Source organism: Leucopleurus acutus (genome assembly GCF_964270905.1).
Source record: "Leucopleurus acutus genome assembly, chromosome: 4".
NCBI classification, from domain to species: domain Eukaryota; kingdom Metazoa; phylum Chordata; class Mammalia; order Artiodactyla; family Delphinidae; genus Leucopleurus; species Leucopleurus acutus.
Genome location: NC_139146.1, coordinates 47,500,215 through 47,515,498, shown reverse-complemented (window position 1 = coordinate 47,515,498; position 15,284 = coordinate 47,500,215). Strand labels below are relative to the sequence as shown.

The following is a 15,284-nucleotide window of genomic DNA, read 5'->3' as shown; positions in this document are numbered from 1 at the left end:
GATGAATTAATAAGATAAATGGGAGTATATACCCTCTAAGGGTAACACAGACTTTTAGCTCTGTGTGTATGACTTAAGAAATAAAATGAGCTCACTGCATCAGCATGCTTGCTCTAGAGCCAGTGGTTTTCATGCTAAATCGTAACTAAGCAAACAAGTCTGAAGTTAAATGGATTCTAAGTGGCCATAGACATTCTCAAAAAGATGGACGGGGCCTGAGAAAAGGGCTTCCATCAATGTTAATTTGACCAGAGCTGCTCAAGTACAGAGCATTAAAAGAAAGAAGAAATGCTTTGAAACACTCTGAATTATTTACCTGAGAAAAGAAATCAAAGTAAAAGATAAGAGAACCACGTATTCACCATAGTGGCTGTTTAAGAGCTATTTTATATATTTTTTTCTCTACAGATACTGTTTTACGAGCCCATTAGGACTTGGAGTCACATTATGAGACCAACATTTTCGTCTTTCTTTGGCTCCTTAGACCGAGTTTCAAAACAGGAAGAAAATATTTAATTAAGAATTCCTTAAAGCTTGTATTATCAATAAAAGGTATCACATTCCCCGAACTCTGGCAAGGAGTGAGGAAGAAAGCAAAGAATATAAAATATACTGTTCAGAAGCGCCAAAGCTGACTAAGTAAGATGCATGCTTGAAAATACTGCTTATGGCATATCATGGTCTAAAAATATCTCAAAACAATTTAGGAGATTGATGAGGTATATAATAAAGCAAGAAGAGTAAAACCAGCTCTGTTAGCTTAGTAGTAAGAAAATGTAGCTGAAGTTAACAGTACCTCTTGTCCAAACAATATTTGTCAGTAGAAATTTTCTTTAGCAGCTTCATATAGTCTTGGTTTTTAAGTCCATTTATTTTTTGCAACTCCCTTTGTCACAGTGTGTGATTATTTATAATATGGGAGTAATAGCAAATGCTATGACTTAACCTGTTTTCTGCTAAACTACATAAAACTCACAAATTACTGCTGAAAACAATGGGTTTCCAAATCAGCTAATCCTTAATCCAGTAAGATGCGCTATAAAAAGTGTGCAATTTAACTGATAGTAATAGAAGATACTGAATTAATCGTTAGTCTTTTTGAAGATGAACTACTCAGTTTTTAATGGTTTCCGGTAAGTGTTACTAATACTTTATCTTGTCATTACAATGCACAAAGCTTATCCAGCAGATAGGCAGTTCTGGAAAACCATCTGCTTTACTGGCCAATTTCTCTAAGAAATGATAACAGTTGTTACCTAAATGACTGACGTTCAATTTGCCAAATTCATTGTGTGCAGATCAAAGACAATATGAATTAAAATAATTTACATACAGTATTTGGATGAACAAAATGCAATACAGGATTTTGTATAAAATAAAGATTTCAATAAGACTTTTGTTTTTTCCACAGAGGGTTGTAAACTAAAATATAATGAAAAATAGAATCAAATGTATTCTTTTCTTTCCCAAAAAGGTATCAAATGGAATCAGCAGGTGCTGCAACTGAATCTGTATATTCTAAAATAATGAATTTAAATCAAATTGAATCAAAAACTGTTCTCTAAATAAAACTTGAGAATAAATATTTTATTCTGATTGGTCTTTGAAATCCAGGTATGGTCAGGTGATACTGACCAGTAAGAATGTCTGATAATCTGTTGACAAGTATTAATATGTTAGAGTCCCATGGGAAAAGAATTTGAAAAAGAATAGATACATCTATATGTATAACTGAATCACTTTGCTGTATACCTGAAACTAACAAAACATTGTTCATCAACTACACTCCAATATAAAATAAAATTTAAAAAAATGTTAGAGTCCCAGCTCTAATCCCATCTACTCTTAGAAAACTGTTCCTGACTGGAGTAATTTTTAATTCTCTGAATCCTATGGCAACTAAGCCTGAGTCATTTCACTGAGAAGATAAAGAATGGGAGAGTGAGTAGCTGTAAAGTGCCACAGAAACACAAGATGGTAACATTACTCGTGCCCTGACCCATGGCAGGTGCTCAATAAATATTGGGTAAAGAAACCAGTAAAGCTATTTGCTAGTTGTCTCTTGTAGGCACAACTCAACCTGAACACTACAGTGTCATTTCTGAGAACGCAGCTCACCTTCTGTAACAAACCAATAGTAATGGTCATAAAGTATAAAGCTTCTTAGAGATAACCTGCACTAGAACAATCACCCAACTGGGAAGTATAAAACCCAGCTCCAGCTCTGCCAGTGAATAACACTGAGACCTCTGGACTGCCACCAACCTCTCTTGGTTGTGGTTTCCTCATGTTTAAAGTGAAGAATTTGGACCAGATGATTTCTAATCTATGGCCTAAGAAGAGAAGTTGCTGTTGATAGACCCTTAAAATATTTCAGAATTGTGGCAAAGGAATAATTTCATTTGATACCAAACGTACTTCAGGAAGATTGCTACCTGGTGTGACTGTGTGTTTTATCATCCCACATAACACACACGTGTGTGAAGGAGACACTATTAATAGTTACAGTGAGACAACAGGCATAAACGGATATTGTACTGAGGCAACCTGGGACATATGGTCACTCTGTCTTCCTCCTCTTGGGTAAAGTATTGTTGCATAAGAAAACATTTTCAGTTACATTAAATGAAACTCCCTATTTTACCACAGACTTCCATTCAGATAATAAAGTTCCTAGTAGATATTATGAATTTATTTGGCCTCCAAATAAATTTAATTAAAAATAGCCAAAGGCTATTTTATTTCATACATGACTTCCCAGGAAAAGTCACAAAACAAAAGGAAACATTTTCTTTTCTTTGGTGTACTAAAAAAGGCCCATGCTGTAGATAAACATTTATAAAAATTCCATTGACACTGGAGAGTATGTCCTCTAAGTCCTGAGCAAAGGTGTGAAGCTAGGTCCTGAAAGAAGAGGGTTCCTTAAAGAAAGGCCCTCCTCCCCCGTTTGTGAGCCCCAAAGCAGCCTCGGACTTACTTGAATCCCTTTGGCGTCAGGATGCACTTGGAGTCGTGTTGGCAGGGGTTCAGGTCCTGTGCACAGAAGTCCAGCTTCTCCTCACACAACTCACCTGTTAACATGGCAAACGGTGTTAGGTCATAGACAAAGGTTAACAGGTTTCCTGCCAGCAGGCTGTGTCATGGGTCTGAGAGGTAAGCATAGCTTGTGATTGGAGAAAATAAAAAATCACAAGACATGGAAGCAGAAGATCTGAAATGCTGGTTCTGCTGCTAAATAGTCTTATGATTTGGGACAACACAGCTATTGTTATCTGTAACTAATAGGAGTCCCTTTAGAATGTACTGTTGGAGAAGGAAATCTGAATGCTTTTCGTTTTTATTCTTTTATTATTATTATTTTAAAATTTTGGACTTTTTACTGAGGTATAACATATATCCATAAGATAAATGAATAGCTAATAAATAGTCACAAACTGAACTCACTCATGTAACCAGCATCCATTTCCAAAAACACACCATTGACCATCACTCCAGAGGCCCAACCCCAAGGGTAAGTAACCACTACCCTGACAGGACCACAGATTATTTGCCCCTGTTTTTGAACTTGACATAAATAGAATCATTTGGTATGTACACCTTTATGTCTGGCTTACTCTGTTGTTTTATGTTTGAAAAAATAATCCTCAAATCTTCACAGTCTCCAAGGTTCTACAAGTCTAGAGAAAAAAGACTTTGTTTCCCTTTTATGACTTATTGCAACAGCTCAACAGTATACTCCTCAGCTACATCCGTCACGACAGAAAAAAGCAAAAGGAGAATCAATCTACATAAAGAGCGTACACTTCTTTCTATCAGCTAGCTTATAAAGAATAATTGTCATCCATAAATGAGAGCTACAAGCATAACCATGAAGATTCGAGACACACTTTGTTGAATTGCATGTCCAATTATCTGTTAGGAAATTTCTTCATTTATAAATAACATGGTTATATTTTATTTTCAGGTACATTAGGCCAAATATGATTTTCGGTGAGAACACTTTCCCAATCATTGTGTGAGATTTTAAGGTGACTGGAAAGATGTAAAATTAAAAAGTTCTCTCCTTTTCTACCTTACCTTTAAATTAGTTTTTAATTATTTTATATGTAATAAATGAATGAATAAAGTGATACATCTATATGCAGCTGTTGTTCATTTCCAAGAAACTATTAGAACTTTGTTCAAAGTGTGTGCATTTAAAGCAACAGAGGTTAAAACATCAGGAGTCTGCAGCAAATCTCTTTGTTATAAGACTGTCCTTTTAAGGTAATACTTTGCTAACTGGTAGAAATAGTTGCTTAACAACTAAATGTGGCAAATCATTTACACTTCAAGGATCTTTTTCAGTGACTTAAATATATAAATGTACTAAGCTAGGTATTACATCAATATAGTGTATGATAAGTTAGGGTTTTTTCTGTCTCTTAAAGAGAACTAATTGTACTAAAAGTCTCATATATTTCTTTTATAAGAAGCATTTCTGTGTCTGTAAATCTGTGATATAAAAAGTATTTATCAAGATATACCTATACCTAATGAGCTATTTTTAAACAGGGTTTACTTAAAGCATCTTACATTCAATTATTATTACTTTAAGTAATACATCTTGATAGAATGTATTCATTATAATTTCTCAGCCTATCATGATGAAATCACTTTCAGTTTTCTAATCAAATCTACCTGGTTGGATAAAGGCTGTTTATAGTAGTCTATATGCAAGGCAGTTTAAATATCATTCTATGTATTCTTCACTTTATACCCAAATAAGAAATCATTTTAAAAATGATATGAAAGGGGGGGATGCTTTACTTCTTATTCATTTTGATCTAATCCAATCCAATCCAATCCAATTAAGACAATCTAAACCATAGTTCATAAGGATTTACTATATGATGAGAGCAGTATGCTTAGAATATTTGTCTTTATATCTCTGTAGAGTATGGTATGGTGACATACTAAAATAATAGTTGCTGAAAGAAAAATTTATGCTTTTTAAGGCAAAAACTCCTTCTTGTTGACCTATATTCAACTTGTTTCATATTCGCCTCCTGAAATGATAAAGCGTGTGATGTGACAGGATGGACGGAAAGATGGAAATGTTCTTTATTCTATTACACATAGCGCTGTACTCTATTACCTTATAAGCAGGTATTTATATTTCTCATATGGCATCAGGAAAGGTAAGTCAGCCCATTGGAGTGGTTAAGGGCAATGTGGTTGAATACAGGTTAAACTTCAGCGCCCATGAGCCCCTCAAGAGATGGGAGTCTAGACAAACATTGGCTTCATAATTTGGCTCCAACCCACTCCACAAAATCACAGGAAATCCTACTCATTTGCTTTCAGCCTGGACCCTTAAAAGTCCCCAATGATAAAGCAATAGCTTGGAACACAATGTTTGCCTGGCATTTGAGATTTCACTTTTGATCAGACAAGCAAATTAATTTTCCTTGTGCTTCTAGTTTTCAGCTTTTTTTGTTGATGAGAAGTTAAAGGTAGGGGTGTGTGTGTGTGTGTGTGTGTGTGTTGGTTGTTTCTGTTTTGGAGAAGAATTAGAGGGGTCAGCCAGGGAGCATACTGTTACCTCTTTAGGATAACAAGTTAGTGAATGATCGACTACAACTTGTGAAGAAAAAACACATGTCCTAAACAGAGGCATCTTTTTTTTTTTTTTTTTTTTGTAAGGAAGTGATGTTTAGTTTTTAGATCACCTTTTCCTGATTGTGTCTGTCAGGTAAGTATGGCATAGAGTGGGATAGAAATGGACAAGTTCTACAGTTACACTAGTAAGAGCTGTGAGGGAGTAAGGCAGGAGTGATGCTCTCTTCCCTGAAAGGGCATGATTCCTCGGAGTCCAGAAGATGTAATTCATTGCTTACTGAACATCTGTAAATGTGGTCTTTCTGAAGAATCTGATGTAGTGGTAATATGACCATACATCCTGGCTGGCTCAGGTATATACTTGCCATCCCAGGGTAATTTTCAATAGTGTCCCCACACACTCACACAGATGCCCTGATTTGGATGACAAATGCTAAGGTCACCTTGTGGGTGGGGCAGTAAAAGCTGGATCAACAGAGTTCATGCTCTCTTTGGAGTGAACCAGCATAAAGAGATCCTAGGGAGAAACTACTAATTGGGTGAAATGACATTTGGGTTGCTGAGTTACTGCTTGGGATGGCCTTCCGCAACTTATTCAATATAAAACAGTGGACTGGTTGCAGAAAAATTAACTATTTTATTGTTCTGGTCCCCAATTCTTCATGAGTAAAATGAGGTTCTGGAATTGAAGTTGTGCAAGGTCAACTGTGGCTATAAAAACCTTTTTTTTTAAAAAAAAAAAAGGCAAAATGCTTCTGAATAGATGAATAATGCAGATAAGCAAGTTAGTAGAGAGAGCATTATGCTTTAACTGGACAGAACATCATTATTGTATTCAGTAAAACAGCGTCAGCATGTGCCCCAATCCCACTGAGGTACCAATACTGTGAATATTATTGCAATGAGGAAGAAATCTCAGTGCACTTGATGGTTCTTATGGGAAACAGTACCTGGAGTTGGCCTTGCTTCCTGCTTCATTTTAGATCCGTGCACCTAACTTTAATTTTCTTTCCTTATTATACATAAGGGGTCCTTCCTTAATCTTCATTTGTACTTCTGGTATCTAAAATTGTCTTTTTTTGTTTGCATTCCTTATTACTGCACTTACTGAAATCGTTTTAGAACTATTCCACAAGCTTCTTCCCTGATACCCACGGCGCGATCTGCCTATGGATGTTTTCAAATAATTCTGGTAGCAAACCACCAGATTTTTAACATTGCCATATATTTTGAGAGCAAACTGTGTAAAAGGACTTATGTTAACGCTAGGAGTATAATGGTGAATAACAAAAAACGATATCCCTGTTCTCATGGAGCTTATACATGAGGGGAGGAGGAGAAAGATATCGATCCATTAATTTCACAAGTAACTGTAAAATTGCCTGAGTGATGAATGCTAAAAAATGTCCTGATGCTCTAGAAGGAGGACTGATGGTGAGGGAATTTTTTTCTGAAGAAGTAGGACTTGGATTGCAGGTGAAGGGGGGCGATAAAGAGCATTGGCAGTGGCCCTGTGCAGGAGGTGACAGGGCAAATATGAGCTCTGAGAGACCGGGAGTGAGCCCAGGAGAGCGTGGTGACAGAGAAGGCCACAGAGGTTGGCAGGGGCCACATGGCAGAATGCAGGCAGCAGTAGGTACCACTGAAGGGTTTTAGGATAGAGGATGGCCAGATGACATGCACACTTTGAAAAGAGCATTTGGGCTCTAGAGGAGGATGGATAGCACCGAGACAAATACAAATGGATATGAGCCATGACTTAGCTTGTACTCAGGTGGTGGTAGAGGAGATATGGATGGCCTGATGTTTAGAAGCAAAATAAATGGGAATTTGTCATGGATTGGGTTAGGGGAGGGGAGAGAGAAAGCTGTCTGGGACTTCTAGGTTTCTGGTATGAATATTTGGAAGTACCTTTCAGTGACATAGAGAACACTGAAAAGACCAGGTTTTCTGGGGCAAAAATCAAGAGTTTGTAAAATAAGGATGTGGTGTCATGGGTTGAACTGTGTCTCCCCACGCACCCCGCCCCCTTCAAAAAATATGTTGTAGCCCTCCAGTACCTCAGAATGTGACCTTATTTGGAGATAGGGTTTTTATAGAAGTAATCAAGTTAAAAGTCCTTAGGGTGGGCCCTAATCTGGTATGGCTAATGTTCTCACAGGACGAGGAAATCTGGCATAGAGGGCAGCCCACGTGAAGAGACAGAGAGGGCAGATGACCACCAACGGGCCAGCTAGAGAAGTCTGCAACAGGTCCTTCTCTCACAGTCCTCAAAAGGAGCTAACACCACTGACACCTTGATTTTGGACTTCTAACCTCCAGAACTGTGAGACGATACATTTCTGTTATTTAAGCCACCCTGTTTGTGGTACTGGGTTATAATAACACTAGCGAACCCATACAGGTGGTAAATTCTAAATTATTGGAGGTTTATAGTGGGGAATAAAACTTTCAAATTATGCTACTATTTCTTTTCTTCTCTCTCTCTCTCTTTTTCTCCTTCCTTCTTTCCCTCCCTCCTTCCCTCTCTTCCTTCGGTCTCTTTCCTTTCCTACTTCATTCCACGCGGCTGTCCTCACCCATGCCTGAAATTTTCTTTAAGCTTCTCCAACAGAGTCTTTAATAAGCGATGCACGAGGAGAGGAAGTGGCCCCTAACCATGACCTTTGCACTTCAAAAGAGTCAAGGCTTGAACAGAGCATATCAGCATAGTTTAGCCCTACATTTGCTGCCAGGGCTGGATGCCTCTCTGCAAAGCACTGTGAGTCTTGGTTGACTTGGACCAATCAGCCCTTGGCCCTCTCTCCAAGAGGCATTGGTGTTAACAGGTAAGGTTTGCAGGACAGGCTGCCCAAACAGTAACGAAGACCCTCCTCCTCTTATGGCATTGAAGGTGACAAAGGCAAGAGAATCACAAACTACTGTGTCTTGTAGAGGGGGAGAAAAGTGAGTCCAATGTCTGTTTCATCTACTTTACAATAAATCTGGAGACTGACTTGAACTTTGAATGATAGATAGCTGCAAGTAAAAATAACTACCAACATCTCTATTATCACTAATTATAAAGTAATAATCTTGAAAGTGATTAATTTAAATTATGTCAAAGACATTCAAAGCTCATGGTAAGTGGATGACACCTGAGTTGTCTTGTCACTAAAAATGATATACATTTTCTAAACAGACACTGAAATTTTTCAAACATGATTTTCCTTAAAATATACTGGTTTAACTTATGGCGTTGTTGAAAATTCTTAGCTATAGTGATTCTTTGACAAATCAATGAATAATGAAGATATTATATAATCCACGAGCTAATATTAAATGTTTCCTGAAACTAATAAGAATAGTGTAAGAGGAAATTAACCACATATAGTAGGATTAATTTACATGTACTCTGGAGTGAGACATTTTAATTTGACCAAAATTCAAACCTGCTTTAGTTTCATAATTTTCATTAAAAAATGTTGGGGGGGAAGATATTTTGAGCTAGACCCAGCAAATGATAAAAGGATGTTCATGACGAAATCCTTACTCTGGAGAAGTTAAAATGTGGAAAAATTAGAGACATAAGATAGATGCTTAATTTTCCAGTATCCCTTAAGTTTCATTTAGTGACTGGAATATGGACAGCATCGTGGCCTACAAACTGGCTGAATGATATTTACTGTTATTTTATTTATTATTGAAAACTAGACTACACAGATGCAAAGTTCATTATTACCCTTAAAGAGACTTCTTCTCTTGGCAAGGTAAACTGTGCTATTTAGAGAGAAGACATTTTTGAAGAGTTATTGGATGGACAACTAGTTGTTTTCTATCTACCAAGAAATTTGGGCAACAGCATGTCTTGCTGAGGCTTATTCAGTTCTCAAAGCCTGCTCAGCAGAGAAAAGGTTGGTCATCTTGTCCCTAGATCAGGATTTCAGGAATTTTCCAACTCAAACTACTCTTTAAAATATTCACCTTTTTCACTAATAGAGCAATAAGAAAGGGTGGGTTTGAATTAATAAGTATCTCATTTATATTTTTCCCAAAGTTAGCCCTGTAAATTCAGGTTGGCCATATTTACAAACACAAACAATTTTAGATATAGGTTCATGGCATTGTTGGAACACTTAACTCTCACTAGATTTTGCTAATGTAACCAGATTAGTTTCTTTTTTCTCTGAAACAGAAATAATCTCAGAGTCCATTCCGGGGACCACGGATGTATGAAGGAGGTGGGGAGGATTCCAGGGCTGACACTGCAGCCTGTTCTTGTTCCTATTCATAAACTGTTTGTTCCTGTTCATAAACTAGTTTCTTTTTTAATATGAAAGGATCATTACTATTGATAATAATGGAAAGGGAACTCATGACAGCAATCTGAATAACTGAACCAGCATTCTAGTGTTATATTTAAACTGTTATGACATTTTCAAATATACTTATAACAAGGGAGGAAGTCTGGTTGAATTCCTGACAGCATCCTCAGGATACAGAGTTTTGGAGGGTCAAATGCATCATTCTTCAAATATTTGCATTTTGAGCTCTTGCTTCGCTCAAGAAAAACCTAGAAAAATGGTACTAATTTTACTCTATTTGAATTGGCACAGAGAGGGAAGGTACCAAAAAAAGCAACCTATTGGAAATAAATTGAGATTTAATTTCTTAAAAGTACACTACTTGAGGGCAAGGGATAGATACCTTTATTTATAGTTTTGTATCTCTTCATTGCCCTTGCATTTGCTAGCAAATTATCCGGCACAAATTAGATACTCGATGGCTGTTGAAAAATGTGAAAACACTTATTTGATTGCTTTTCAAAGGAAAATACTTTACAAATTGTTAATGAAGGAGACCCAGATGGCATAAGGGGTAATTTAAGGAGGAAGAGAGAATAAGGAATACTGGTAGCAGATTTGTGTTTTGAGATCCCACCTCACGTATGGCCTTGTAGGCCGAACTTGAGGGGTAGCCTATCGACTCAGATATCTTGACAATCTTGTCTGCCAAATGATGACTATCCCCATCAGAAACAGAGAGGATGAACTCGGGAATCAAGAGGAAGTGTGAGTGTAAATGGCTTGTCTGAGAAAGATTAAGATAAATGGACCTGAATGTTTCTCATTACATAATTTGAAAAATTCCATACATACAATTTCTAAAAATAATTGTACATTTGCCATTTGTTCTTTATTCATGTAAAGAATAGCATTCTCTCTCCTCTCACAGACCTTGCAATGTAGCAGGGAGATGGATGAACTGTATTAGAGGGGGGACACAGCTGATGGGATTATGGGAGTCATTCCAGAACAGGTTAACTGAATTGGACCTGAAGGAAAAATATTTCTGTTTTCTCCTCTTTTGCTGAACCAGGCTAGCCCTATCTGTTGCCTACTCTGCTCAATATTATCATCCCAGGCACCAGAGCACATCAACGTGAGCAGAAGCCCATTCTCCAATCTGAATATTTAGTATCCTTATCAGTAGTGATAGTAATAGTTGAATTTATTTCATCAGTAAGTAAAGGATTACTTATGAACAGTGTGTTTCTGCTTCTTATTTTTATAAAAGAGCTAACTCTTCCTAAAGGCTCCTTTTAATAATAATCTGATGTTTTCTTATTTGTGTTTATTATCCTGAAACTTGTTCTATCAATTAGCAATAGTTAATTGTTTCATAATATGATCAATAAACTATCCAGATAATACCCACTTCTCTAAGCTTAATTAAATCCAATTGTTAGTAGAGAAATATCGGGACTTGATCTTGAGGAGCCATGAACTTTTGAAGATATATTAGCCACTGATAAATGTCCTCTGGTGCAAAGGGTGTGCAAAATGGGACACAAGCATAAGCGGACAAAGCCAAAGTATAACCTCATGAGATAAAGTTTATCATAATTCAAAACAGGAAGGCTCAAGGAAATATGCTATAAATGTGGATATTGATGTTTCAGAAAAGAAAATCATTTTATAATCTCACTTTTGTTCTACATGACATGAAATGGGTTGCTCCATAATGCTTGTCTGCCTGAAAGTTTGATTAGTCTTTGTGTTCAGAAACAATTCTTTCTCTTTATTTAAAAACTAGTCAAGTAGCTACACTTTGCTGTTAACTTTCTTGGAATATGAGAAGTGATGGCTTTGTACTGGTGAAATAACTGACCTAATCTGAACTTGCAATGAAGAATCAAACCAAAGAGTCTGCCTGGTAGACAAGGGTAATGTTTTATGTATTTTCATATCACTTTCAATTCTGAGCATAGTATTCTGAATAAGGTATTTTCTCAATAAATATCTTTTGAATTTTTAAAATGGAAAAACTTACCTCTCCAAATAAATAAACAAAAAAGGAAGTGTTTTTCAGTACTTCCTCATTGGAACATTATGGCTAAATAATGTAGCCAATTCCAACAGCTACTGAAACTATAAAAATATTTAACTTCGTTTCAAAATAAATAAATCCAAATTAGATTGAATAAGTCTTGGTTAAGCTAAATGGTTGTTCTGAACTCAATGGGCCCTGCCTATTAACTAAAGAGCAAACAGGATCTTTAAAATGTTTTCTGAGATTCAAATGCATTTAAGAAGGCTTTGAGAGGTTGGAACATGAATGCAAACCACAAAATATAATTAGGCTGCCAAAGTCCTCTCTCTAGTTAAAAACGACTGCAAGTATGAGTGCAGCTATATTGACTTTGACAAAAAAGACCTTACACAGCTTGAGGCACAATTAATGAGAGAAGGAGTCACTGTTATTAAGAGATCATGACAATCCAAAAATATACAAAAAACCTAAAAAAATACAGCCAAATTCAAGAGTTCTTCAGTATTCAGTATTTCCTTACACTTCAATGTAGAATAAGAGGGTAAAGAGAACCAAAGACTTATTCTCAAATAAAGCCTTTCCATTGGAAGTGAGCATGGCAAATAAAATGACAAAATAATAATTTTTAAAAAGACAGTAAAACTGTCTTTTTACTGAAAAAAGACTGAAGACCATGAGGGGGAGGAATTTCCTTCACACATATAACTTACTTTAGGTAGAATTTTCTTTATCAAAATTCCGTAAGAATTCTTCCGTCATTAGGAATGACATCAAACCATCTACACCATGTCACTGTAGTGATGATGGTTGGAACTAAATGATCCAAAACTTAAATTTGTCCTCTCTGACAGCCCTTGATACTTCTGGAGTATAGACATATAACATTTTCAAGTGTTTTCTTATACATTCTTCCATGTTATTCTCAAACAAGTAAAGGAGGTGGGACAGATGTCATTAGACTGTGACAGGCCCCACAGTTGATAAATTTTAGTGCCAAGAGAGAAATTTTAGCTTTTCCCGTTAGCTTCATAAATTCATCAGTATCCCACCTGCCCTATGTGATGGAAGGTAGGCTAGTCATCAGGGGAATTAATTAATTAATTGTACAGACACCGATTAGGCACTTTCTTTTTTTCACGTGTAGACAAAGTAGACTGCCTGTCTGCACCTGAATTTTGTTTTCTTTACAAATACACCTAAGGGTCAATTACTTACAGCCAGCTGAAGAGACAGCAGAAGAAAAGCTTATTTGGCACAAAGGATTAGTCAGAGCCACTGTGGATGTGAAAGGATGCCAAGTCTGGAAGATGGCAGCAAATAAGAAGGGACTGGTTCCAGGGGAAGGTCTCCAAATTACAGCACAGGCCTTGGGGCCAGTTAGACACTGGTTTGCCTCTAGATCCTACTTACAAGGTATGTATCCTTGGGTAAGTACTTTGTCACTGTTTTACACAAGGTATTGCTCAAGTCCTTATTGCTCATATCTACAGAGTTCTTTTTAAATTAACAATATGTCAGCTAATAACAGAGTTTCTTTTTATTTAAGAAAATTATGCTGGGTGCTGTAAAGAAGTTGAAATTTCATTTCTAGTTATGTTTTGGATTCAAATAATAGAAAATGGTTTGACTGCTTTTTAAAGCAAATTCAGTCAGCAGCAGATTATTGAAAATAAGAGACTTCTTTTATAAAGATAAGCATGAGGTTTAGTCAACACATGAAACCATGTGGTGATGTAAAACAATATCATACTGCCAAGCTTGCTCCCGAGAGTATATATAACTATTTAAGGACACCTTCCTGTGACAGAATAATTGCCATTGTGTTTTCTGAGATAGAATCGGACCTTAGACATCTCTGCCCCAGACTACCAACTGTTTTAGTACTTGTAAAAGAGAAAAGATGACATTTTACCAAGGATGGTATTGGATGCATTAATCCACAGAGAATGTACAGGCTATATTTTTTACATTCCCAAATAGGAAACAACTTTTTTTTCATGTTTTTTAACTTAACTCTGCACATAGTAAGTGTGAGTGACTAAACACAGTAAATCATCTGAACAATGCAACAGAAAAAAAAAAAAATGAAGTCCTTAGCAAGAGGAGACAGAGCTGCTATACAATATAGTCCATGTTAGCCCTATAATCATACTGCTAATGCCTTACATACAACTGCAACTGTCAAGACAAGCACCCTTTTAGGATGCTGTGCCTGTACTTGGCACTTAAAGACTCTTGGTAAGCTGAGTGAAAATACAATGTTATTAGGTATAATTCTGAATCTTTAAGATGAAAATTTAACAAAGATTTCATGATGATTCTCCAGACCTGCTGATCACCCTGAGCACTACAGGACTTCCTTTCCTGGGCCTTGATGTATTTGGAAAGCCAAGCAGACCGTAAAGTGTCAATGGTTAGATATGGCTCTTTTTATGCTTTAAAAACACTGCCTAGTACTCGTGACATTCTATGAGTTTGACAATGTCATTTTATAAATCAACCTCTTGGGCTTTGTAATTTTTATTTTATAAAATGTTTTAATAAATGTATATATCTTTTAACACTTTTCATGTTTCAACTTACTAAAGATATTAATTTAAAGTTATGGGAAAATTCTCACTATTTAAAATTTTTTCTAGCAACAGCCTATGTACTGTACTAAATGACATGTTTTTCATGATAAAAATAATACATGTTTGGGATACCTTTAAAAAAGGAAAAGCATACAGACAAGTAGAAACTAGAAAGCATTAGCCTTGATTTTTAGCCACTTCTTCTGCCCACTCAGAGAATTTCTTTCACAGTCTTCCAGAAATTGGTAAAGTGCATTTCAGATACCCTCTTTATACTGTTTGGCATAGCTATCTACGTATCAAGGACCTGAATGACTGATTTGACATATTGATCTCAGATTTCATTTTTGTCAACATTCCTTTTACCATGTCCACACCATGAAATCTATGTAGCTCTGAAAGAAAGAGGGAAACTAAAATCAAATAATAGACTTAAAAGGCAACTAACCTTTTTCCACCTCATTCAGATTAGCAGCTGGCAGCAACAAAGACAGAAGAGACAAAAGACGTTTTACATTGCAGTACACAGCGGAGCACAGGAAGCCAAAGCACAGCATTAACAACAGAGAAGCCCAGGGTGAGAGAGCAAACTGAAGCAAGGCTTAGATTTCTTACCTACAGCCGGGCCAAACGCACAAACAAGGAGAAAATGAGGTAAAAGGCAGATGCCATCACAGGCAGCAAGAGATCTGTGGCTAAACCGGTGATTTAACAACAGGCAACTTTACTTTGTAAGATGTGTACATAATGGTTTGTGTGTGGGCATTGGAGATTTGGAAAACAGAGAGATAATGGTAC

General features: G+C 36.5%; 1 protein-coding gene across 3 annotated transcripts in view; it reads right to left on the bottom strand.

Moving 5' to 3' along the window:
• Positions 1-15,284, bottom strand: part of SLIT2 (slit guidance ligand 2) — a gene marked incomplete at both ends in the record, with an annotated part of 381,466 nt that overhangs the window by 23,297 nt on the left and 342,885 nt on the right. For 2 of the 3 annotated variants that reach the window (XM_082837576.1, XM_082837577.1), the window contains one exon: positions 2,978-3,071. In XM_082837576.1, the coding sequence (XP_082693702.1) occupies positions 2,978-3,071 (94 nt within the window). Of the gene's footprint in view, positions 1-2,977; positions 3,072-14,934; positions 14,962-15,284 lie in introns of all 3 variants that reach the window. The other variant, XM_082837578.1, reaches the window with a different exon arrangement.